Source organism: Lissotriton helveticus, chromosome 7, assembly GCF_964261635.1.
Source record: "Lissotriton helveticus chromosome 7, aLisHel1.1, whole genome shotgun sequence".
Classification (NCBI taxonomy): domain Eukaryota; kingdom Metazoa; phylum Chordata; class Amphibia; order Caudata; family Salamandridae; genus Lissotriton; species Lissotriton helveticus.
In genome coordinates this window covers 1,953,205,196-1,953,232,137 of record NC_136068.1, presented here as the reverse complement: position 1 = coordinate 1,953,232,137, position 26,942 = coordinate 1,953,205,196, and the positions used below count along the sequence as shown (strand labels likewise).

Sequence of the window (26,942 nt, the reverse complement as noted above, 5' to 3'; positions counted from 1 at the left end):
TGCAGTGTGTAAGTCATGTGTGGTTTGTGCAGTGTGTAAGGTGTGTGGTTCACAGAGTGTGTAAGTCGTGTGTGGTTTGTGCAGTGTGTAAGTCGTGTGTGGTTTGTGCAGTGTGTAAGGCGTGTGTGGTTTGTGCAGTGTGTAAGGAGTGTGTGGTTCATGCAGTGTGTAAGGAGTTTGCAGTTTGTGCAGTGTGTAATGCGTGTGTGGTTCGTGCAGTGTGTAAGGCGTGTGTGGTTCGTGCAGTGTGTAAGGCGTGTGTGGTTTGTGCAGTATGTAAGGAGTGTGCGGTTCGTGCAGTGTGTAAGGCGTGTGTGGTTTGTGCAGTGTGTAAGTCGTGTGTGGTTTGTGCAGTGTGTAAGTCGTGTGTGGTTTGTGCAGTGTGTAAGGCGTGTGTGGTTCATGCAGTGTGTAAGGAGTGTGCGGTTCGTGCAGTGTGTAAGGAGTGTGCGGTTCGTGCAGTGTGTAAGGCGTGTGTGGTTTGTGCAGTGTGTAAGGAGTGTGCGGTTCGTGCAGTGTGTAAGGCGTGTGTGGTTTGTGCAGTGTGTAAGGTGTGTTTGAAGCTAAAGATCCAATACTTATACTTAAGATTCAATTAATACAGTTACATTCTAAAAATACTAATCAGTCAAATGGATGGAGTACAATTATTAACAAATTAGTAAATGTATCATTGATTGATGGTTCCATTTGTACTTTCGAGGTCCAGACGCATCTGAGGTCTTGAACCGGGCAATGCTGCTTGTGTCATTCAAGTGTTTGACTGCCAGGCACATACACTGCAAATAGTGGGCGGAGTTTCCCAGATTGGCAGGCAGCAACGGCGTCATGACATGTTATCAAATTTAATTGCAGAAAAACTGGCCGCATTCAATACCTTCTAAGTGGCATTAAAAAGGCACAGATGCAAATGACGTGCATTAGAGTCTCCGAGTTCCCTCCAGAGTTTTAATATTTTATATATTTTTCTATTTAAATACCATATTAAAATGTTATATTTGTGCTCCTCTCTGTTTTCCATATTTGCACATTCCATTATTTCCAGCTACATTTTATCCCCCTAGATATTGGTTTTTGTGAAGTAATTTATGGGGAAGGTTATTCAATTATCTAATGGCTAGAGCGGTCGACCTTGAAGCTGGGAAACCGGGTTCGAGTCTCAGAAGGGCCACTCAACATCCTGTGATTTTGGGCAAATCACTTAATCTCCCCGTGCCAAACAAAATGAATGTGTCCGTCTGTAATGCAAATGATGCTTATGTAAAGCGCTCGGATACCTTTGGGTCGAGTTTGCGCTATATAAAACCCCCCAAAAACAAGCATTTGCAATGCAATCAGTCTCGCAAATATTTTCAAGTTAGAGCTGTTGGCGTCGAAAATGACAATGTTTTTTACTTTTGTTTTTTTACTTGCAGTGGTGTGATTATATTTGCATAGCGCTATTGCCATTGGTATGACCTTGCAGTGCTGAAGAACAAGTCAATGGGAAATAGGTTATGAGAGAGGGGAGATAAGAGTAATATACTGCCTGGAAAAATAAAGTAACAACCTTCTGGAAAAAGCAAACATTCAAACACTTATAGGGGATGCCTGATTAAGTAACGCATGTGAAATGTAAGCAGAAACAACATGGTTACCGCAGACTGTTGTGACGTGCTGCTAGCGATAGAAAGGCACAGGAAGCAGCGCCAAAGCTGCAATTAAAATGGTAAGCGCCTAGTCCCTGACTTGTTCATAGTCCAATTTCACAAAGGGTTTTAGCTAAATTTGTGTTGTTAGGTCTCGGCTAGCGGAGGCTGCGCTTGCGCAGTCTCGCTGGCGAGATTTTATGTTTCTTAGTATGGGGCTCAAACCCGCCCCTCTTCTCCATTGGCTGGCTGCCTAAACGGCGGCCAGCCATTGGAGAAGAGGTTTGTCTTTCAATTTAAGCCCCGTCTTTTTCAGATTGAGGGGTGTGTTTTTTCGTTTCTTTCTCTCCTTTTCCCATTGGCTGGAATGTAAACAACAACAAGTCAAAACACGCCCGTTGTTTACATTCCAGCCAATGGTAATAGGAGAGAAAGAAAAACACGCCTCCAGGCTGAAAATGACGGGCGTTTCTCCGATCCATTTCTGCTTGACCTCGGAAAAACATGGTGCAAATGGCGAGCGATTGTCCTTATCGCTTCTGAGACAGATTGAGACTGTGCGACCATCGAGCGTGCTGTATTTATTTTGATAAGCCTACTTTAAGGTATTCTTTATGATAATTATTCATACTTCTGGCTGCAGAGGAATGTGACTCAAAGCACATACAAGGCCATGCAATTGCAGCCTTGACACGTATTCAGCCAGTTTCACAGAGCGCCGAACGGCTTTGTGTGTTTTAGGATTCTAAAAAATGTCGCGATAAACTCTGTCTCGCCGGAGCGTTTTCTTTCAAAGTACTTTATAATGTAAGCCGGTTTTGCCCAGTAGCGAAGCCTCCAGATTTCAAAATGGAGGCGGCCTTGAAACCCCATCTGACCTCGTGCCGACAAACAATGGCGTAATGAATTTAAATTGGACGTCCCACTCATTAGGACGAGGACTCGAGCCTCGGTGACCTCAGGCTGCAGTGGGAGCCCAGTCATGGCAGTTTTTGTTGCCAATGTGTCCTTTCTTTCCTACACTCCAATCTGAATAATGCGGTCACTCGACCTTACCAGCTTCGTCTCGGATTCTTCCTTTGTGGATACACTGAAGGTTGTTGAAGTAGAGAGCAGCGCGCCGTTTTTTTTGACAAGGAGTCATAAAATTCAATGTCTAAAATGTGGGAAATCGTTTTTCAGGCTATATACATCCTGGCATACAAACGTAGGAGCAAATGGTCTCTAAGACAAAATAACGCCAGTCATTGGTGAGGTAAGGTGCCAGTGTCAATTCTTCTGCCTTGAGGCTTTTCAGTTCTGTGAGCAAAATGGAAGACCGAGCAATTGACCGAATTGGTAGCCTCAGTCTAAGGAGTAAAAGGATGCTTGGGTGCAGACATAATCGAGAATGAATGCTTGATTTCAACATACGAGAACACTTCATAGGCTCCTAGCCTCTGTTCCCTGGTTGTGCTAGTTTTTCTTGCCTCTGTTCCCTGATTGTGCCCGTTTTCTTGCCTTATGCCCCCTGATTGTGATAGTTTTTTTCTTGCCTCTGTTCCCTGATTGTGATTGTCGCTTTTCTTGCCTCTGCCCCCTGGTTGTGCTCGCTTTTCTTGCCTCTGTTCCCTGATTGTGCTCGTTTTTCTTGCCTCTGTTCCCTGGTTGTGCTTGCTTTTCTTGCCTCTGCCCCCTGGTTGTGCTCGGTTTTTCTTGTCTCTGTTCCCTGGTTGTGCTCGTTTTCTTGCCTCTGTTCCCTGGTTGTGCTAGTTTTCTCTTGCCTCTGCCCCCTGGTTGTGCTCGTTTGTCTTGCCTCTGTTCCCTGGTTGTTTTTCTTGCCTCTGTTCCCTGGTTGTGCTCTTTTTTCTTGCCTCTGTTCCCTGTTTGTGCTCGCTTTTCTTGCCTGTGCCCCCTGCTTGTGCTCGTTTTTCTTGCCTCTGTTCCTTGGTTGTGCTCGCTTTTCTTGCCTCTGTTCCCTGGTTGTGCTTGTTTTTCTTGCCTCTGTTCCCTGGTTGTGCTTGTTTTTCTTGTCTTGCCTCTGCTCCCTGGTTGTGCTCGTTTTTCTTGCCTCTGTTCCTTGGTTGTGCTCGCTTTTCTTGCCTCTGTTCCCTGGTTGTGCTTGTTTTTCTTGCCTCCGTTCCCTGGTTGTGCTTGTTTTTCTTGTCTTGCCTCTGTTCCCTGGTAGTGCTCGTTTTTCTTGCCTCTGTTCCTTGGTTGTGCCCGCTTTTCTTGCCTCTGTTCCCTGGTTGTGCTTGTTTCTCTTGCCTCCGTTCCCTGGATGTGCTTGTTTTTCTTGTCTTGCCTCTGTTCCCTGGTTATGCTCGTTTTTTCTTGCCTCTGTTCCCTGGTTGTGCTCGTTTTTCTTGCCTCTGTTCCCTGGTTGTGCTCGTTTTTCTTCCCTCTGGTCCCTGATTGTGCCCGTTTTCTTGCCTTCTGCCCCCTGATTGTGCTCGTTTTTCTTGCCTCTGTTCCCTGATTGTGCTCGTTTTTCTTGCCTCTGTTCCCTGGTTGTGATCGGTTTTCTTGCCTCTGTTCCCTGGTTGTGCTCGCTTTTCTTGCCTCTGTTCCCTGATTGTGCTAGTTTTTCTTGCCTCTGTTCCCTGGTTGTGATCGGTTTTCTTGCCTCTGTTCCCTGGTTGTGCTCGTTTTCTTGCTTCTGTTCCCGGATTGTGCTCGCTTTTCTTGCCTTCTGCCCCCTCATTGTGCTCGTTTTTCTTGCCTCTGTTTCCTGATTGTGCTAGTTTTTCTTGCCTCTGTTTCCTGATTGTGCTGGCTTTTCTTGCCTCTGCCAGCTGCCAGGCTGAGGAGCTGGGAGAGGAAAAGGGCAGTGGGCACTGGTGTACACTGGTGTACGCTGCTGCCAAGATAAAGATCCGATATGGAAAGAAGCAGTGTGCACCAGTACTGGCAACTGCCGGGTTGATGAAAGGTTCTGGCTTGGGCTGGACTCAGAATGCAAGAGTGCACCCTGAAAGTTCACCCTACAACTTGTCGCCTGAAAACCCCTAAAAATAATGGTCTGTTGGGCTGCCTTAGCCATGCACAATCCACCTGGCTCAAGCATGCGTGGTGAGATGCATTGCCTACACTCACACAGCAGCACTGGTGTGTCCACGATTCCCAAATTGTCCCAGAATCCGTCAGTAGGGATTCTGGAAGTCTATGTATTTTCCAATCCAAAATGGCGCCACCATTCCAACTCTCATTTCAACCCAAACTATTATGGAGGGATCCATGTGATTCTGTTTCCTCTTCCTGGCTGAGGCCTATTTAAGGGAGGTTCTTTCTGCCTTCAGAGCGTCAGAACGCTTTGAGTTTCTCCTAGTGTTTCCATACTCCAGAATTTAAGCTTTTGGCTTGTTATTTCAGTTCCAATCTTTCCGATTCTTCACCCTTTCTCCTTCCCTTAGCCCGGTCATTACTCTTGCAGTCTGACTGATTATTCTTGTCTTCCGAGACCTGACAACTGCTTCGGTAGAACCATCTTCAGAGGTTTTTGCTGCTGGTTTTTTCCTCCTTGGGGCTCCTTCTGGTGGGGACTTTTCTGCTGGGTGAATACGAAGGTCTGGACAGGCAGACACTGGAATTGCTCACAGGACTCCATCAGAGGTCCTAGCCGTGACATGGTCAGATGTACAACTGTGATGAAGATTCACTGGCGATGGCTAGAACCAGTGGTCGAAGTACATTAAAAAAAGTATGGGAATGGGAACTGTGATCCTGAGTGCAATGGGATCAAGGTTCAATGAGCCTTGGGGCGGGATCAAAGATATGGTTGAAAAGAACAAAATATTCTGTAACAATTTGTTGGTCTTTCACCTTCAGGCAACTGCATTTAAAATAACACCTTAAGTGATAAAATAAATGCATGTTAAACTAATCAGTGAGAGATTAACTATTTTACGTTATAAAACCTTGTAAGAAATTGGATTAATTGCTGGGGAGGGGGTGAAACCCTTCTCAAGCAGCAACCATCATTCTTCTGAGGGGGGAATCACAAGCAATCCCTAAATTAACCTGTGCTCAACACTCAAGTAGCCTGGCACAGCGCAGGCATGTTTAACTCAAAGGTAATGCGTAAAGTATTTGAGAAACACTTTGAACAGTAAAACAGTGAAAGCACACCACAAAAGGATCCCACACCAGTTTAGAAAAATAGCCATTTTTTATAAATAAAAGAAGACCGCAACAACAAAACTTCAATCAGTAGAACCAGAAATATGCGATTTTAGAGATTTTTGTGAAAATAGTGCCAAAAAGCACAAAGTGCCAACTGTGGATATCTGGTCACGCCGGACTGGGACAAAGTCACAGGTTCAGGCCGACCGCAATGGAATGCGGGCCGGCTACAGAGACACAGTAAGCCCGCTGAATAAAGAACCTTAAAATCAGGTTTGCGGAGCATTGCATGGGTCCGTGTCAAAGATGCGTTGCGCATCTGAATGGATACGTAGGGCCTGAGATGCGACAAGGCTGTGGTGCGAGGTTCTGCATCGTCGTCGAGGATCGCGACGATGAGGGCTTGCGATGTGAAGTCTGACATTGAGGATGCGATGTGCAGTCAGGACAATGCATCGGTTGGGAGGAGCTGTGAGCCTGCAATGTGGGGTCCGTCATCGTCGAGGCTGCGTCGACGAGAGATGCAATGGCCTGTGCTGAGGTTGCCCCGCACCACAGCAGTTCTGATGAGGCAAGGGGCTGCAATGCGGTTCAGGTCTTTGTGATGGTTCTGATCCCCACAGTAGTGGCGATGCGCTGGTTCTGCTCGTGGTTGCACCACGCAGCAGAGGAAAGGCGTTTGTTTCGCTAGATCTACAGACGCTAGTGGAGCACCTTAGGCCCAAACCCAAGGGTCCAGGACTGGGGTGGTACCGCTTAGCAGGGTAGACTCATACACATACATGGCAGAATCCAGGTTCTGGGTTAAAGCCCTGTCCCTGCGGCTCTAGTTAGGAGACCAGCCGACTAGCTCTTGAAGTCACTTTGGGGTTCTGGGGTCAACAGATGCAGGGCAAGTCTTTCTCACCCAGACAAGAGGGCAGCAGATTGGCGCAGCAAGGCAGCAGTCCAGCAGGGTAGCAGTCCAGCGGAGTGAAAGTTCTTCATCTGCACAGCAGTCCTTCTTCCTGACAGAGTATCCACAGGTCCAGCAGTGTACTGAAGATGTGCTGTCTGAGGTCTGATATTTATACCCAGTTATGAATTGGAAGTGGGGTAGAGGCTTTGAGAGGTTTCCCTTTAAAGTCCCAAGGCATCCTGCCTTCCCTGTGCTGGCTCCTAAATAAATACAGGGTGGAATGCAGCCCTTTGTGTGGAGGCAGAACATGGCCTATTCAAGTATAAGTAGGGTTGTGCCAAGCTCCTCTCTCCCATCCTGCCAGTGATGGCCCATTTAAGCTCACTTAAGGTCCCCATTATGTGTGGCTCTCTAGGAGAAATGCACAAAGCCCAATTGACAACTACACTCAGTCATGTGACCCAGACACAGGCTACAAGCACTAAACGTCTAAGGCAGAAAAATGGCAACTTTCTAAAAGTGATACAACCACCCCACATAGTACAACCCTCTACTAACCCTTCTCCTAACAAAACGAAATGCTAATCACCTCCCTCTTCCAAGTTGCCCCCAACCCAAAATCCGATATTAAAATGACCCAGTAGCGAATGCAATAATCATTGAGTCCCAAACAAACCCAAGATACTCAACCCCATCCTCGAATGTTGTAAAGACTTTCCCCATGAAACCTGACTGTTAAACCACACTAATCGCGGCAACCAACCCCTTCAATATGTCGTAATCTTTAAACCGGTAAAGTTACCTTAAAAGCCCCAAATGGCAGCTTAGTTGTTCGTGCGCAGCCGTTAATCACTGCCAGAAATATGCTTGAAGGTCAGCCTTTCAGAACGATCTTATAAAGACTACCCACGTGCATGCTGAGAAACATGTGTGGTTCTGAGCACATAAACTTGGCCCAACTGAAATTCAAAAATCTTAATGGCACCTATTCCTCAGATTTATCGTGAAAGCACAAAACGTCCCCATTCAGTACCCACCAGCGTCAAACATGTGAGCTAAACTTGCCCCCACCTCCCCTATCCCGTGCGAACCTAAATAAAATAATACCCAAACTCATATGAAATAAACACATAAAATCAAACCGAAATAAATAAATGAACAAATGCATTTGTTTCAATAGAAAAGATCAACAAGTATCTACAAGGTTAAAATGTCCCGGACTGCAGATAATGTTATATTGGCCCGTGATGGTTCATCATCGCTGCATGAGCCCCGCTCAGATTTTTCTCCCTCTGCCTCCGGAGTGATATCAATGTCCGTAATCCATATAGCTATTTATTCAAACTTTATCTGTGGAGTGCAACCTCGCCTAGGGACATTCAATATATGAGGAAGTATGGATAAAAAACTTTTGACTGAAGATTTTGTGATTAATGATTTGTTTACGCTGAAAAAGTGGATTATTTTGATGAAGCTGTTTATTATAGGGATATATTCCTGGATTTCGCAGTGCGACAGAAGGGTGCGTAGCCACGTGCCCCTTTGGACATTCTTCACAGAATTTTGATTGTTGGGACAGATCACGGGATCTGATCGCACGCATATTAATATGTTTTTCATCAAGATTTATACATAATTTGTAATAAGGTAAGGAGTGCATTCTGCCATTGTTCCTTTTTTGCAAAACGTTCTAAAAGTGGCATTTTCAAAGTTGTAAGTGAAAATCCAACTTTATCATGAAAGACAATTTTTCATTACAATTCCAAAGACACCAAATGTGAACTGGTCCCCTGCCCCCATTTGGAATTTACACTTTATAAAATGTAATAATATAACCCCAATGTTATCCTATGGGAGAGGTAGGCTTTGCAGTAGTGAAAAACACATTTAAGGGTTTTTTACACCAGGACATGAAAAACTTAAAAATTACTAGTCCAACTTTTTAAAAATACTGCACCCTACCCTCTGACCTGTTCAGGGCCTAGCCTAGTGATGATTGGCAGGTATTAACAAGCATGGCCATAGCCAATAGGTCTTGCTTATGGGACCTTATAAGTGTTTAGCCATGCAGCACATTACCCTGGGTGCTGTCCCATTAGCCATTGAAGAGCTATACAATTACTACACACTGGGTCATGCAGTCTGATTCAGGAATTCATGTTTGCCTTACGAAACAAAATTAAATCTTGGTTGGTGCAGTGGAGAATAGTGACTTGTGTTATGTTAGTGGTACGAAGTCAGAGCCTGTGTGAACATCAAAGTTATTATTTAAAATTTGCATCACACACTGTATAATATAAACTTCTACAAAATGCATTCAAATGTTTTAAGATAAAATGGTGCTTCCAAAATTTTGATTTTAGTAATACCCAGGCTGTACATAATCCAATTCTTTTTACACAACTGTCCATTCAACACATTGTCAGCGATAGTAAACGCTACATAAATACAATTTCAATTGAAAGCACACATTTCACAGCTCAGCTGTTAACTCTTTGCACTCCTGAGCCCCCTCAGACCAATGCCCACACCCCATCTTTCATAGAGCCACCACCGCTATTGCCCTGGAGCTACGCAGCACCATCAACTGCTCCATCGAGACTGTCACCTTCCCTGATGACTGGAAACACGCCGAGATGAACCCCCTGTCAGCTGACCCGACAGACCTCAAAAACTTCAGACCCAGCTCCCTGCTCCCCTTCCCAGCCAAGGCCATCGAGAAGGTAATCAACGCCCAACTCTCCAAGTTCTTTGAAGCCAACCACGTCCTGGACATCTCTCAATCCTGCTTCCGAAGCAACCACAGAACCAAGACCTCCCTCCTCGCCGTCACCAACAACATCTGCTCCCTACTCAACCGGGGTGAAACACAAGCCCTCATCCTTCTAGGCCGCTCAGCCGCCTTCGACACCGTCTACCACTACACCCTAATCACTAGACTCCACGATTCCGGCATCCGCGACAAAACCCTGGACTAGATCCACTCCTTTCTCAACGGTTGAACACAGCGAGTCAAACTACCACCATTCCTCTGAGAACCCACAGAGGTCAGCTGACAGCGAGTCAGACTATCACCATTGCTCTCAGAACCTACAGAGATCAGCTGCGGAGTACCCCAGGGTTCCTCCCTGAGCGCCACCTTCTTCAGAGTCTACATGACCCAAATCACAGCCATCATCGGGAACCACGGACTCAACATCGCCTCCTATGCCGATGACACCCAGCAGATACTCTCCCTCACCAACGAACCCACAGCTGACAGAAGCAACTTCCACAGCGGGATGAAGGCCATCGCCACTTGGATTAAAGACAGTTGCCTCAAACACAACTTGGACAAGTCCGAAGTCCTCATCTTGGGTCCCAACCCCTAAGTGTGGGATAGCTCCTGGTGGCCTGCCGCACTTGGAACCCCCCATACCCACTGACCACGCACAAAACCTCTGCATCATACTGGACTCCTCACTCACAATGAACTGCCAGATCAACGCCGTCTCCTCAACATGCTTCCACATGATTCGCCTGTTTCGAAAGACCTTCAGATGGATCCCCACGGAATCCAGAAAGATGGTCACCCACACACTCATCAGCAGCAGACTCAACTATGGCAATGCACTCTGTGCCAGAATCACCAAGAAACTCCTCAGGAAACTACAGAACGTTCAAAATGCCCCAGCCAGACAGATCCTCAACATCCCCCGCCACAGCCACATCACCAAACACCTTCGAGAACTCCACTGGCTCCCAGTCAACAAAAGAATCCCTTTCAAGCTCCTACACATGCCTACAAACCCTTCCATGACGCATGACCAGCATATCTGAACCACTGACCCTCATTCCACATACCCACAGACACCTCTACTCCGCCAAACTCACCCTCACCACCGTCCCACCGATTTGCAAGATCCGAACCGGAGGAAGATCCCTCTCCTACCTCGTCACCAAGACCTGGAACACCCTGCCTCTTCACCTCAGGTAATCCCTGTCGCTTACTCAATTCAGGAAGGATCTCAAGACCTGGCTTTTTGACTGAACCCCAGCGCCCAGGTGGATCAGCACCCCACTTCCCCTCCTCAGCGCCTTGAGACCCTCATGGGTGAGTAGCCGCGCTTTACAAACCTTGACTGATTCATTGATGCTTTGCACTATCACTGAAAAAGAATACATCTTGGTCATCACAAAGCTTCAAGTGATTCGACCAATTAAAGCCAGTATAGGCTCGTCCTTTACATTTGCAGATTACCCTAAACATTTGCAGATTAACTTAGTGCACACATGTGCATTTCTTTCAGTCAGTGATGTAGCAGAACCCAGGGTTTTCAACACTAAATTGAAAATGGAAACTGTTAAAGTAAATTATTTGCTTTACTTGCAGTGTACAACGAAAACGCAGCTGCGGTTGTGTCTTAAACTGTTTTGTGACAAACGTAATAGGAAATCCGTATACAGCATACAAGTTAAGAGGGGGGAAAACCTTAACTAGATATCTAGGTCCATGGACGGACCTCGACTGACATTGTCGTTACCTTCCACATATATCATCTCAGTGTGTGCACACAGCTACAAGCTGTGAAAGCACAAACTGCCTCTCAATAGCCCCTTCTCACGTAAGAGTCTCACTTCTGGAAATGACTTTCCCAATTAAAGGAATAAAGCTTTACGTTCACAATCTTCCAGATCTCAAGCCCTAACAGTACAGCAAATACAGGGACCACTGATTGCTTGAGCGTGATAGTGACCCTTCTCTGTGCTCTAAATATCTTACTATGCATTCAAATGGATAGCTGGCTTCTGAGTTTGTAGAGCAAATCCAGCTGCCTCTGCTGTCATTGCTTTAGGAAATAAATATCATTTGTACCCGCCCAGTTGTGGCTTCCTGGACGAGCACCGGTTTCAGCCCCCTACCCCTGCCGCTTCAGATCGCAGGACACCGGGAAGATGACACTGGATTGCACTTTGGTATTTACTGACACCATCACTCCATTATGGCGGACAAACTGGAAGGAAAGAGCTGAACTGAAAGTGTAGGATATCAAACCTGTAGAATGTGGAAACAAAGAAAGGACTTAGCCCATAAATATTTTTGGCAGCCATCTTGTTACAACGTTGAGCTCTCTGACAGATCGAGTACGATCCACATTTCTGAAGACAAAGTCGCAGTGGCCTCCAATACCACCGTGTAAAACTATTCTTTTTCCTACAAAAACAAACCCAGCCCATAACGAAAAATCACAAAAAGGCTTAAATGACGATAGAGAACATTAAAGTCTTAAAATAAACAAGAAACACTAAAAACCCATATCCTGCAACAGTGGTAGCAGTGCACAAGTACTGAAGTCCCTGTAAGCACACCCGAATGACGTTACAGATAGCAGAAGTAAACAAATAGTCGTTTCCATCCTCTTTTGTTCTGTACCTCGTCTGTCCACGTGGTGGCCCTGGAGAGCCAGTCGCCATGGGACGGAACAACACACAAAAAGGAGGGGCAAATGTGAACAATTCACCACAGAAATGAACAGAACTTTGAAAGGCATACAAAGGAGCCAATGGAAAGCTATGGGCGTGGTGAAAGCCCACCTAGTAGTTACAGCATTTCTCGAATGAGACAGCGCGTGCACTGCCTAGGTAAGACCTGAAAAGGAAGATTTGAGCTTTGCTTGAGGTTTATTTTGACAGGTCGAAATGGCAGTTTAAAAATTGCACATACAGGCTGCAAAGGCTGGCCTGAGATATGTTTAATGGGACTATTTAGGTGGGTGGCATAATCAATGCGTCAGGCCCACTAGTAGCGTTTAATTTACAGGCCCTGGGTACATGTAGTGCCACTTTACTAGTAAATGAACTATGCCAATTGGAGGTAAGCCAATGTTACTATGTTTTAAGGAGAGAGCACATGCACTTTAGCACTGGTTCGCAATGGTAAAGTGTAAGTCCTAAAGCCGACTCTTTGCTGAAGGAAATTGGCGCTGTGTGGACCCCGGGCTGGCTTTGTACTGACCTGCTGCCGCTGACTTTGGTGCCTTCGTCCTCCCGCCTCCCGCCGCCGACCCCTGCTCAATTCCTGGGTCTGGCAGCCGTGTGGAGCGCGGGGGAGGTCGGAAAAAACTACATTACCCAGCAGCACTAGCGGCGCTAATCGCGCCAAACGCGCGCCAGGAGGCGCTCAAATACAGAGTCACCCCGGTCGAGGGGGCGACTCTTTGCTGAAGGAAATTGGCGCTGTGTGGACCCCGGGCTGGCTTTGTACTGACCTGCTGCCGCTGACTTTGGTGCCTTCGTCCTCCCGCCTCCCGCCGCCGACCCCTGCTCAATTCCTGGGTCTGGCAGCCGTGTGGAGCGCGGGGGAGGTCGGAAAAAACTACATTACCCAGCAGCACTAGCGGCGCTAATCGCGCCAAACGCGCGCCAGGAGGCGCTCAAATACAGAGTCACCCCGGTCGAGGGGGCGACTCTTTGCTGAAGGAAATTGGCGCTGTGTGGACCCCGGGCTGGCTTTGTACTGACCTGCTGCCGCTGACTTTGGTGCCTTCGTCCTCCCGCCTCCCGCCGCCGACCCCTGCTCAATTCCTGGGTCTGGCAGCCGTGTGGAGCGCGGGGGAGGTCGGAAAAAACTACATTACCCAGCAGCACTAGCGGCGCTAATCGCGCCAAACGCGCGCCAGGAGGCGCTCAAATACAGAGTCACCCCGGTCGAGGGGGCGACTCTTTGCTGAAGGAAATTGGCGCTGTGTGGACCCCGGGCTGGCTTTGTACTGACCTGCTGCCGCTGACTTTGGTGCCTTCGTCCTCCCGCCTCCCGCCGCCGACCCCTGCTCAATTCCTGGGTCTGGCAGCCGTGTGGAGCGCGGGGGAGGTCGGAAAAAACTACATTACCCAGCAGCACTAGCGGCGCTAATCGCGCCAAACGCGCGCCAGGAGGCGCTCAAATACAGAGTCACCCCGGTCGAGGGGGCGACTCTTTGCTGAAGGAAATTGGCGCTGTGTGGACCCCGGGCTGGCTTTGTACTGACCTGCTGCCGCTGACTTTGGTGCCTTCGTCCTCCCGCCTCCCGCCGCCGACCCCTGCTCAATTCCTGGGTCTGGCAGCCGTGTGGAGCGCGGGGGAGGTCGGAAAAAACTACATTACCCAGCAGCACTAGCGGCGCTAATCGCGCCAAACGCGCGCCAGGAGGCGCTCAAATACAGAGTCACCCCGGTCGAGGGGGCGACTCTTTGCTGAAGGAAATTGGCGCTGTGTGGACCCCGGGCTGGCTTTGTACTGACCTGCTGCCGCTGACTTTGGTGCCTTCGTCCTCCCGCCTCCCGCCGCCGACCCCTGCTCAATTCCTGGGTCTGGCAGCCGTGTGGAGCGCGGGGGAGGTCGGAAAAAACTACATTACCCAGCAGCACTAGCGGCGCTAATCGCGCCAAACGCGCGCCAGGAGGCGCTCAAATACAGAGTCACCCCTGTCTCGCGGGACGCGAGCGGGACGCCGGGCTAAGCCCGGGCAAAGGGCGGGCCCTCTGTGGCCGAGGTAGGCTGGGCTGGGCCCGGTTATTTTCGGTCATTATCTTCTTACTATTTTATATTTGTTTGTGACATTGTTTTGCATCCAGTTGACATTGATTCGCCTGTCAGTTGGAGGCAGAGCCATCTATTGGTCTTTTCACCGGTTGCCTCCTCTCACTCTTCCATCGGTTAATCATTAGTGCTCACCCAGGACTATAATTCTTATTTATTGTTTTATTTGCAATACATTATCCTGGTTGCATTTTGTGCCACTTTTGTGATATCTCTTCTGGCCTGAAGCTTCTTTTTGCACATTAAATATTTGCTGAATCCCTATACTGAGGATGTCTAAAAAACTACGTTCAGGAAGGGAAGTAGGAGGCACTCCTGGTGCTGAAAAAGAGAAAACCCGGACAAGGAATAAATCCGTAAATAACCCCCCGTTGAAGGGTCAATGTCAGCTTTTTGAGCTTTGGGACATGTCTTCGTCTAAGAATTCGAACAATGTAATAAAGAAATCACTTGGAGTTATGGGTCAAGAGCCTCATTCACAAGCCACCATAGATCCTTTGTCTCCCCCCGTGCAGCCTATTTTTCAACAACCCGCGGCAGCGGTGTCGCCCTCCCGTATTTCTCCAAATGGGAAGGAATGTAGTAACTCTGACCCGCTGCTAGCTGATAGGAAATGCTTGGATAAACCTTCTTTGCCTCTAGCGGCGGTGACGGATAGGTTGGGGGGTGATCAGTCTTCTTTATTTATTGATCTTGAACTTTGTGGCCGATATGTCGATACAGCTAAAGTAGAGTCTCTAGACCCTACCAAGCATGTTGGAGGCGCTACCCCATCTGGGTTATTGTTGTATAGTAGCACCCCCTCTTTAAACGGACAGGATATGTCCGACCTGTTAGATGTCTCTGGGAGTCCGGGTCTTATCCTCTCTGGGATCTGCCGTCCTGTGGAAGCGTGTGATAAGCCAATCTCAGAATCTATGATTGCCTTGGAACAATTGTTAGCTTCCATCTTAGCACTTTTGGGGAAATTCGTAGGTAACTCGGACTGTATCTTAGAGTCAGTTACTCAAATACTAAAGACACTGCTACAAAAGTCGTCTGATACAGGGAGTGTTCTCCCCCCTGTGAAGGAATCTAGTTTGGTTAAGGGGAAAACACATGAGCAACCAGCGGATTCTGCCATGAAGGCTGTAACTACAGGGCTGAAACCTCATATTACATCTATCCCCTTAACTGCAGTGCCTAACTGTATCAAGAACTCAGTTCTCGAGATCGAGGAGGCCAATTTGTCTACTCCTGGCCCAAAAGTGGTGCAAGAACTATTCCCTATCTTTATGTCTGAAAATAAACAAGAACTTTTGGGCTATAAACATGAGGCAAAGGTAAAAAATGGTAAACTCAGAAACAAGAAAGGGAATAAAAGAAAAACAATTCGAAAATATATGAAAAAAAGACAGCGTCGGATAATCTTTCAAAACTCTCTGGCAGCCATGGAGAATGAAGAAAACGACTTGGATCCTATTTCCATATCTCCTAAGGCTGAAACTGTATCGAATTCGATTGTTCCCTCACCTCTTGAGGGCACTGATGAGTTACTTCCGCCAGTGCCCTCGGGAGTTGGGCAACAAATGGGGGGCCCCTCTACAGGTTTTCAACTACCGACAACATTTGGAGCTTCTATCGAATACCCAATCGGGGCTCTCAACCCCTTGGCACCCCCGTTTCTGACAGCCTTGGAGACTGGTGACCGCCCCTTCTTGGACCGTCGTTTATCATCTTTAAAAACTCCAGTGGACACTCTTGTGCTAGAATTTCTACCATTATTTGACGTTGATTTACCTTTAAATAGAGCCTGGCTTCTTAAGTGTTTTGGCGAGATAGAAAGTCTTCGCCATATCCAAACTAGGGACATTGAGTTAGTGTCCCTGATGGGTGAAGTTAGGGTCTCTAGTATAAGGGTGAAATTTTATTCTCAAATTATTGTAAATCTGATATTGCAGCAAGCGGAGAATTTTCAACGAATTGGTATCGACATTCTCCCGTTGTATAACCTTTGTAATATAAACCCTCCTTCTGGGGAAGTATGTAGTAGGGATGAGCAAAATGGGACTTCGTTCCCCCTTACAGACCTGAAGATTTGGGTCTCTATGGGAAAACGTTTGGTCTCGCATGTGAGGCCTCTCCCGCTGATCCAGCACCCATCCTTAGAGGATGGTGATCAGTGGAATTGGCTCCACAGCGCCTTAGTTACCAAAACTAGGGATAATCCCAGATTGTTTCATCATCTTTAACACCTCATTAAAGATCATCTCCTGGAATGCGGCAGGGATTCACAGTAGTCCGGAGAAATTTGCGCTCCTATTTTCATTAGGAGCGAATGTGATTTGTTTACAGGAAACTTGGTGTATTGGTATGTTGGCTGTCTCTAAGGATTTTTATGTCTTGGAAGTCCCTGCTGCCCCCTCTAAGAAAGGTCATGCTAGGGGGGGAATTGCGTGTTTACTATCTAACAATTTGCAGTGGAGATTCGCCCATTACACTGATCCTAGTAAACTTTTTCAGGCAATAACCATTGAAAATATTTTTAGCAACGGCATTAAATCGCCTATTGTAATTATAAATGTGTACATTCCCCCAGAAGAGCGTTTTAATCTGATATTGAAGCAGTTATTTGGTTACATTGAGAAAATTAAAAATGTTTCAATTCCTCCCGAAATTATACTTGTGGGAGATTTGAACTGTAAAATCTCTAACGCCAGTTTAAAACTATTTAGGAATAAATGTAAAGAAGAGGTGCACTTGGTTCCTCAAATACTCTTTCCTGATAAGCAAGTGACCAATAAAAGAGGGAAGATCCTGTTAAAAGAATTAGCGGCCGTAGATGGCCTTATTTTAAATGGGAGATTCCCTTCTGACGTGCCCGCTAAATACACGCACAAATCCCCCTTTGGGTCGTCTATCTTGGACTACGCTATTGCTGACTATGGTTTGTTTCCCTTTATCCAGGATCTTAAGATCATACCTACTTCCATGAGTGACCACAGCATAATGTTTATAACTATTTCTTTAAATCCCATGTCCTCTGTACCCTGGTCCCTTAATGGCAGTGATGTTGCCTTCCATACTTCATCGGGAAGGTGTGTCTGGAATTCTTACGCCATTAATGGGATACAGGAGTTTTTATCTGATACTCTAGTGGTGTTAAGTGAGTGGCGTGGTAATGAAATAGAATATTTTGAAAAATTTATGCGAAACATCATCTCTTTTGCCAAAAAAACTCCCCGATCTAGCACAAGGGTAGTGGTCCCTAGTACATTGCGTATCCTGAATAAGGAAATAAATAAACTAGTCCGACAACAATACGTAGATAGAGTCACGGAACGTGGAAATGAAATTTCCAGGCTAAAGAGAAAGAGATCGAGACTTAAGTCAAAAATTAAAAAGGCAAGTCAGGACGAGGTCTGGATTAATTTGAGGGAATCTGTCACTCAGGGCAGGATTAGAGATTTTTGGGCAATAATCAGTAAGGGATGTGGCTCTAGACTAAGCCCCTCCCCTATCCCTATAGCAGAAGAGGTATGGATTTCTTATATTCAGGACTTGTATGCGGGGAACGGGATTCCAGGTGATGATATCGTTCTAGATGTCACGCCTGACGGACTTATTTGTTACCCCTCAGAAGGAGAAATCGAGATGGCAATAAAAAAGATGCGCGTCTCTGGGGCAATGGGCCCCGACGAACTCCCCATGACGGTCCTGAAACAGGATCCTGCAAGGTGGAGTAAAATTCTGTATCCCTTGTTTAGAGCCTGTTTTCTGTCTAATATGGTACCTGCCTCCTGGAGGGGAAGTATCCTGGTCCCTATCTTTAAGAAGGGAACAAGGGATAGCCCTAGCAACTATCGGCTGATTGCACTCCTCGACTCTATCGGAAAGGTTTTTGCGAAATGCCTCCTGCAATCCCTTTCCGATTGGGTAGAGGAGTATAACATTCTGCCCCTTGAACAGACGGGCTTCCGTAGGGATCACGGTACATTGGACAATCTCACCGCGCTGCATGTGGTGACAGATAAATATGTCCAGGTGCGAGGAGGGGTTGTGTATGCTGCCTTTATTGATTTCTCCACAGCGTTCGACAAAGTTGATCGTGGAACGCTGTGGAGAAAATTGGCAGCGCTTGGTCTCCCACCCTATTTATTAGAGTTGGTGCGGGCTCTGCATACTGAGACTTGGTGCAGGGTCCTGATGGGGGGTGAGAGGGGAATTTCTTCTGTAATCCCATCTAAGAATGGATTGAAGCAAGGATGCTTATTGGCGCCCCTCCTGTTCTCCTTGTACACAGCAGATTTACCCGCTGCTGTGTCTGTTAGTGAGGGCATCGCTCCGGTGGTGGGGGGGACCTCTATATCTTGTTTGATGTATGCCGATGACGTCCTTATGCTTGATCTGACTCCTAAAGGACTCGCAAATCGGCTACATGCCCTTCATGCTTTCGCTGTAGCCCATTGCATGAAAATTAACATTGCCAAAAGTAAGGTGATGTGTATAGCCGGTAAAAAGAAGTGCCGCTCTGTAGATTATCACTGGCACATTGGGGGCAATAAACTGGAGGTTGTGAAGTCCTATACCTTCTTGGGAAAAATCATCATGGCTAATTTAAGTGAGAGGCTCCATATTGAGCATTGCACGCGCAAAGCTCTCGCTCATGGCAGAGGTCTTAAGTCTCTGTACCTGGCAACGGGGAAGCGACACTTCCAGAGTTTACTGGAGGTATATAGATCAAAAATCCCCGCAACAATTCTGTATGGTATTGAACTTATAGAAGTGAAAAATTGGGCCTTCTGCCATAAGATTGAGGGGAAACTCCTCAGAGCTCTCTCTTCTCTTAATAATGCATGCTCCCTGGCCGCCTGTAGACTAGAATTTGGTATTAGGAGTAGCTGGGTACAGGGAGTATGTGCCCTGGTGAGATGGGTGGCCTGCCTTGCTAGAGCAAAAGAAGGGACGATAAGAGCTCTTATCCGAAGTGAACTACTGGGTAATTTTAACGAGTTTTCTCAACTGGTATATAACTTCAGAAAAGCGGCAGCCCTACTAAAATTAGATGAAAACGTTTTGTTCTCGTATTCTCCCCCGCAGTTAAAACTTGCCCTGAAGGCTGCCTCTTGGGATTTAAGTTTTCAATCAGACAAAAAGTTTATCTGCGGTAAAAGGAAGGTAGATCTTCTTCTTGACTCTTATGTGATGAAGCAACCTCAAACCTATGCTATATGGAACCTGCCGCATGGTATCCGTAGATTTTGGTTTCTTTTGCGTTATGATTTAATCCCTCTAAATCTACTGTTATCCAAGTGGTATGGCTCCTCTGCTTTGTGCAACTTATGTAAATTGAACATTCAGGACTGTACGCACGTCTTATTGATCTGTCCTATGTTGCGTAAATTGCGCGCTAGATGGTTAAAAGTTATTTGTCTCCGCCTCGGCATTGTCACTTTAAATGATTTTTTGCATGCACTTTACTGCCCTCCTAATGAAATGTTCTGCTTCTATATTTTTAATTTTTTTAAAGGATTTTTAGCTATTTATTAATATGTCCTGGATGATGCTCTGATTTTCCGATGTTTGCGTAGTAGTGACTTGTATGTTAGTCTGGTATGTAATTTTTATTGATGTAAGGGGTAGATTTTTCTTGTGTATTTGTAAATGCATGTGTTTTGTTTCATTTTTTGCATTTTTGTGTAATTTATGTGGCCCTCTTTGAGAGCCAAAACATAATAAATAAAATTGAATCCTAAAGCCGGTAAAAACGAGCGGACTGCAGGCAAGCTGGACAGGAGGACCGTCGCAGGGGGAGCTGGCCCGAGGAAGGGTGCCTGCTTGGAGATCTGCTCCTGGATTCCAACCTGTGCTAGGAGGTAATTCATAGATAATCACATTAAGAGGTCCTGTTCCTACATTCCGTCGTTGCACTTCATGCTCAATCTCAGGAATATGTGGTAAAGAGGGGCTCCTGCAATCTCCCGCCTGGATTCCATCCTTTGCTCGGACGTCAGTTACTGAAATATGTAGTAAGAGCACCCGGTGAGAGTTCGCTTCAGGATTTCAAACTGAGATCAAGTATTATTCATAGAAGCCCGGTTGCGCCGAAGGCGTGCCAAAGGCAACCCCGTCAGCGCGCGACCCGACTGCGGCCAGCGCCAGGAACCCTGGACCTCCCACTACCCATCGCTACGACACCACCAACCTCCTCGCACTGAACCCTGGAAGACTTAGAGAATGCCAACAGGCCTCGCTGAACACGACCCATGGCCAGTTCTCCTGCCTCCACTGCCGCCAGACCCTCACCGCCACAGCGGCCTCCAACACCACTGACGCCAGCACCGGCGACACCCTAAAATGCATCCTCCTCAACGTATGCTCCATACACAAACACGCTATGGAAATCTGGAACCTACTCGACTCTCTCTCGCCTGACATCGCGTTCTTCACCGAGACCTGGACCAAAGCATCCTCTGCCCCCGACATCAGCACCGCCATCCCAGACGGATACAAGATCCAGAGGAAAGGCCTCCCCAACCACCCAGGAGGGGGCCACACCATCGCCCACAAGAGCACCCTCTGCCTCACCACCTCCAGCGAAACCTTCGCCTCCGCCGAACACCTGCACTTCCAGATCCAGACTACCCCCAAAGCCACACTCAGAGGAACCCTCGTCTACAGACCCCCCGGCCGCTAAACACCCTTCGCCACCACCATCACCGAATTCATTGCACCCAACGCCATCGCCTCAACAAACTACATACTCATTGGAGACCTGAACTTCCACCTCGACAACCCCAGCGACCCAAACTCCACTATCCTTCGTGATAACCTCGCCAGCATCGGACTTAAACAACTCGTCAACACACCGACCCACAGAGCAGGACACACCCTCGACCACATCTCCACGGCAGGAAACAGCGTCCAATTCAGTCACACAACACAGCCCCCATGGACCAACCACCACTGCATACACTTCGTCATCAACAAACCCAAGGCACTCAAACCAGCCCCACACCCACAACGAAGGAACTGGAGCAAGGTTACCGACGAGCAACTTAACTCCACCCTCACCCGAGACAACAACACCTGGGCACCCGACGCAAGCGACGCAGCAAGAGAACGCCACACCTGGATCTCCAACTGCGCAGACGAGCTTGTCCCGCTATGCAATCCTGAACAGACAACGCCCCAGGAAAGACGCCTGGTACACCACCGCTCTCCAAGAAGCCAGACGCACCTGCAGATGCCTGGAGAAGAACTGGAAAAATACCAAGACAACCGAAAACCACAACACCTACAAGGACGCCATGACGGACTACCACAACCAGATTAGAGCCACCAAGCGGAACTTCATCCACAACAAAATCCTGGCCAACTCCGCCAATTCTAAGGAACTTTTCAGTGTCATTCAAGAATTCACCATCCACGCAGTGAAGCCACAGACATCACTCCATCCCAATACCTCTGCGACAAGCTTGGAACCTATTTCCACCTCAAGACCAAAAACCTCTACGACAACTTCATCGACCATCCACCAAGCGCCATAGACAGCCCGCCCCCCAGAAACACCAGCCAGCCCACAATCTCCAACTGGACACCGATCACGGCCGAAGACACCACCTCGACCATGAAAAGCATCCACCCGGGGACTCCCACCGACCCATGCCCCCTCACATCTATTTATTTATTTATTTGCAGGTTTGTACCGCGCTGGCTTCACTCCCTAGGGAGTATCTCCGCGCCTTTGGCTTCTACAAAAGAGTTTTGAGAGAAGGAGTCTTTAAGGCTGTTCTAGTCTAGGATTACTGTTCAAACAAAAAGGTCTTCAACTTTTTCCTAAAGGGGAGATGGTCTACACATAGCCTAAGAGATATAGGGAGGCTATTCCAGAGAGAGGTACCAGCTATTGATAGAGTTTTGGTTCCATGTCTGGCCTTCTTAGCTCTGGGTACACACAGGAGACCTTGTTCACTTGATCTTAATGTCCGAGTAGGAATGTAGGGCGTGAATTTGGTGGTCAAGTATGCGGGACCCATACCATGTAGGCTTTTGTGTATGATACAGCATACCTTAAATTTTGCCCTCTGTCTGACAGATAGCCAATGCAATTTAGTCAGCAGGGGTTTGGAAGGCGTGCGGGGTGGGGCATTCAGAACCAGGCGGGCGGCCGTGTTCTGAGCTACCTGAAGTCTGTTCATGACTCCCTCGTTTGCAGACAGGAGCAAGCCGTTGCAGTAGTCCAGGCGACTCAAAACGAGCGCCTGGACCAGTGTCTTCCTGGCTGCATCAGGTAGGAATGGGAAGATTTTCCGTAGCATGCCAATAACATGAAAGCATGCTCCCACCACCTGGTTGCCGTGTTGTTTGAGGGTAAGCTCCTGATCTAAACGGACCCCCAGATTCTTAACAGTTTGTTTAGGTTTGGGCACTGGGCCAAGATCTTGTGGCCACCAATCTGGGGTCCAGAGCATTTTTGCCTCACCAAACATCATGACTTCCGTCTTCCCCACGTTGCACTGCAGGTTGGAGTACCACAGAGCTGCGGCCACCAACTCAACCGAACAACAACGCACCATCAACAAACACCACCTTCAAAACAGGCACCTTCCAAGACGACTGGAAGCGCGCAGAAGTCAGACCACTGCTCAAGAAGCCCACAGCTGACCCCATCGAACTCAAGAACTTTTGACCCATCTCGCTCCTCCCCTTTCCAGCCAAAGTTGCAGAGAAAACAGTGAACAGGAAACTGACACGATTCATTAAAGAGAACACCGTCCTCGACCCGTCCCAATCCGGATTCCAAAGCAACCACAGCACAGAAACCACCCTACTCGCCGCCACAGATGACATCCGCACCCTCCTGGACCAAGGCCACTCTGCAGCCCTCAACCTATTCGACCTATCACCGGCCTTCGACACCGTCTCCCACCGCACACTAGTCGCCAGACTACACGACGCAGGCATACAAGGAAAAGCCCTAGACTGGATCCAATCATTCCTCACTGGAAGAAGCCAAAGGATCAGACTCCCACCCTTTCTCTCCGACCCCACGAAAATCACCTGCGAAGTCCCACAGGGTTCATCACTGAGCCCCACCCTATTCAACATTTTATTTTTATTTTTTTTATTTTATGTAGTTTATAGAGCGCGCAGCTACCCCCGAAGGGGTGTCCCGGCGCTAAAATCCTGAGCCTCCCAGGGGGAATAGGGAGTAAAGAGCAAGGAGAAGCAGGAGAGTGACTCAAAGTCCGGAGAAGAGCCAGGTTTTGAGTTTGGCTCGGAAGATGGATTCGGAGGGACAGAATCTCAGCTCGATAGGTAGGGAGTTCCACAGTTTGGCAGCGATAACACTGAACCCTCTGCCACCCATTCTAGATAATTTCTACATCTACATGGCCCACTCGGAGCCATCATCCAACAACATGTCCTCAACATTGTATCCTACGCCGACGACACCCAGCTCATCCTCTCCTTCACCAAAGACCCCACCACTGCCAAACTCAACTTCCACAAAGGAATGTAAGACGTTGCAGTCTGGATGACCAACACCTGTCTGAAGCTCAACGCTTAGAAGACAGAAGTCCTCGTCCTCAGTACCACCCCTTCTGCATGGGACAGCACCTGATGGCTGCCCTTGGAAGACCACCTACCCCCTCAGACCACGCCAAGAACCCCGGCATCGTACTCAACTCATCACTCAACATGAACCAACAGGTCAACGCCGTCACCTCCAGCTGCTTCAACACCCTCTGCAACCTCCGCAAGACCTTCAAGTGGATCCCCCCTGAGTGAAGGAAGACAGTCACCCAGGCACTCATCACAAGCAGACTGGGCTATGGAAACGCACTCTACGCCGGCATCAACAAGTCCCTACTCCGCAAACTCCAGACACTACAGAACACCACTGCCAGACTCGTCCTCGGCATCCCCCGACACGAACATATCAGCCAACACCTACGAAGTCTCCACTGGCTCCCTGTGGAGAAAAGAGTCACTTTCAAAATCCTTACTCACGCCTACAAATGCATACACAACAACAGACCCAAATAGCTCAACAACAGAATCAACTTCCACGTAATCAAAAGAAACCTCCGATCTTCCAACATCGCACTGGCCGAAATCCTGTGCATCCACAGAGCCAGAGCAAGAGGAAGATCCTTCTCTCACATTGCAGCCAAGACCTGAAACGAGCTACTGGCAGACATCAGACAGGCCCCCTCCCTGAACACCTTCAGGATGAACCTCAAGACCTGGCTCTTCGGCTAAACAGATCTGCGGAACACACACCCCCCCTCCGCCCCCCCCACACCCCCACGCCTAGGAGACCCTCACGGGTGAGCAGCACGCTTACAATTCCCTGATTGATTGATTGACTGGGAGTTAAGCTTTTGATTTCCATCCCTTGCAAATGTGATCTCCTGTAGAGAGGTTAATACGCGAGAGACTTCATTCTGGTTTAATAATCTCCAGACCCATCACAGGGAGGCACAGAAGAGTGTAGGCATCTCTTAGTATCTATCCAATTCAATGGTAAAACAATGTTGTATTCGTTGCAGTTGTCCTCCCACTTTTTGCCCCCTTTTTAGCTACTGGATGCTGTTTTTCAACTCGGACCGCGCACTGGGGCCTGCTAACCAGACTTCAGGGCCAGTGCTCCTTCACTACAACAAGGTGATGTCTAATTGTGCTACAATTGGATAAGGACATTAGCACCCCACTAAGTCCCTAGTAAATTGTACCCCAGGTACTCACAAATTTTACTGGCTGCCATTGCAGGCTAAGTGGCATGGTGCAAACCATGAGTGAAAACACGACCTGGCACACTCTTGTGTGCTATGTCAAAGTCACTGCATCTAATAAATGTAAGTCACCCCTACAGCAGTCCTTTGAGCCCTAAGGTAGGGTGCAGTATATTAAATGTGAGGACATATCTGCATGAACAGATATGCCGCAGTGATTTCTAATTCGTTGCTGGAATTTACAAGTGAACAGGGAGGCCATCTTAAGGTATGTGCTGGGCACTGGTCAAAACGAGTTTTCCAGCTACAGAATGGCTTCACTGAAACACCTCATAATAATAAACCCACACTGAATCCAGTGATGGATTTATTCATACATGCACCCAGAGGGTACCATAGAAGGTACCCCCTGAACCCTACTAGTCCCGTCCAGCCTGCCAGCACAGACAAGCTTCTGACTCTCAGGGGTGGGAGTTCACGCTCTTGAAGGACAGAAACAATGCCTGCTCTGGAGAGAGGTGCTTACACCTCCTCCTCCAGGAAGGCTGGTAAATTAGTATATCAGGGCAGGAGGCTTCAAAAGCCTCTGCCACCTATGCTATGCAACCCAATGCTTCCCCAGACAGAGGAGATGCCAGCCCATCTGGCCCCAGGACAGGTGGGAAAACTAGCTATGCAGGAGACGTGTTGCACTGCCAGGCTGGATACACCTCTAGTGTCAGCAGCCTGAAGTGAACACAAAGTTAGGAATTCCTCCAGCTTGTCGTCCCATCTGGGGGGGCCTTTGCAGGCAGTTTAGGATGGGTTGTTATCATGAGGAGCAGGGTCAGTGCTGTTTTGCCAGCGTGCCAGTGTGAGTGACAAGTGATGGGTCAGAGAGGTACCCACAGCGACTGCCACTGGTTAGACATCTGTAAGCATCCCTCCACCAACTCCTGGGGGCAGCATGCCTAGTGCCCCCACCTGGCAGGTTTTCTTACTGCTGGACTGTGTTTATATGTACTGCCAGTAAAACAAACATGGAAAAACTAGTGCAAGGTGGCATCTTCTAAACCTTCTGAAATCTTGAAATCTGAACTAGCACAGCAATCATTTCAAATGATTAGGAGAAAGGCAGGGGTAACTGCCAGGGTTGAATGAGTATTGAGGATTGCAAACAAACTCTTTCCCACTCATCAGCAGGTGAAGGGGGCACCCTGGCCTGGCTCACCTCTGCTGGCTGCAGCTGGGGGGCTCCTCTGCAGGGGGTCTGCATGCTCCTCTCTGGGGGGGCTCCTCTGCAGGGGTCTTCTTGATCCTCTAGAGGGGAGGAGGGGGTCCTCTCCAGTGAGGCTTGCTGGGGTCAGGCAGGTGGGTGATCAGCTTGCAGGGGTGGGCAGGGCGTTTATGGTCAGCAGCCAGACCCCCTCTCTGAGTGAGCAAGCCCCCAGGTCGTGTGTCAGGTGCAGTGAAGGTGAGTCTGCTTCCTGCACAGCCTCCAGCATGTGCCTCCAGCAGAGCACAAAAGCACCAGTGCGCATGCGCGGATCCCGCCCCCCCCCGCAGGAAGTGGCTCTTCCTGGTACGCTCTACGCATGCGCGGAGCCGCACAGCTGGATGGCTCCTCTTTGCAACGAGCTGTACGCATGCGCGCGAGGAGAGTGTCTCAGCCGAGTGGTCGCAGTCCGCATGCGCGGATCTCCGCACTGAGGATTTAGCTCTTTGTGCTGCGCTGTGCGCATGCGCGCGACAAGTGTCTCTCCACCGAGCGGTCGCAGTGCCTGCCCAACGCCTGCGCAGATCCCAGAGCCTGCATGGGCGTAGTTTCCGGTGCACGTGCGTACGAGAGACTCCCCTCCAGGGAGCGCTCGTGGTGCCCAACGCGCATGCCCCGCAGCAGTGACGCTCCAGACCGTGCTCACAGTGCCCAGCGCGCATGCGCAGTAGAGCCAGAGCTGTGTCTATAAACACTGGCAGCTTCATGGAGGCCTCACTCAGCCCTTGTGTGGGTAGTAACCCTTTATCAAGGCTGGGGTGTGTATTATAAAGAGTGAGGC

General features: G+C 48.3%; 1 protein-coding gene across 4 annotated transcripts in view; it reads right to left on the bottom strand.

Moving 5' to 3' along the window:
* LOC144770974 (uncharacterized) overlaps positions 1–26,420 on the bottom strand; it is a 93,203-nt gene extending 66,783 nt beyond the window's left edge. For 2 of the 4 annotated variants that reach the window (XR_013599080.1, XM_078655839.1), the window contains exon 1: positions 26,117–26,408. Coding sequence is in view for 2 of the 4 variants with exons in the window: in XM_078655839.1 (XP_078511965.1) it covers positions 26,117–26,161 (45 nt within the window). In the remaining 2 variants the exon portion in view is untranslated. Of the gene's footprint in view, positions 1–26,116 lie in introns of all 4 variants that reach the window. The other 2 variants (XR_013599079.1, XM_078655840.1) reach the window with 2 other exon arrangements.
* Positions 26,421–26,942: the final 522 nt, after the last annotated feature.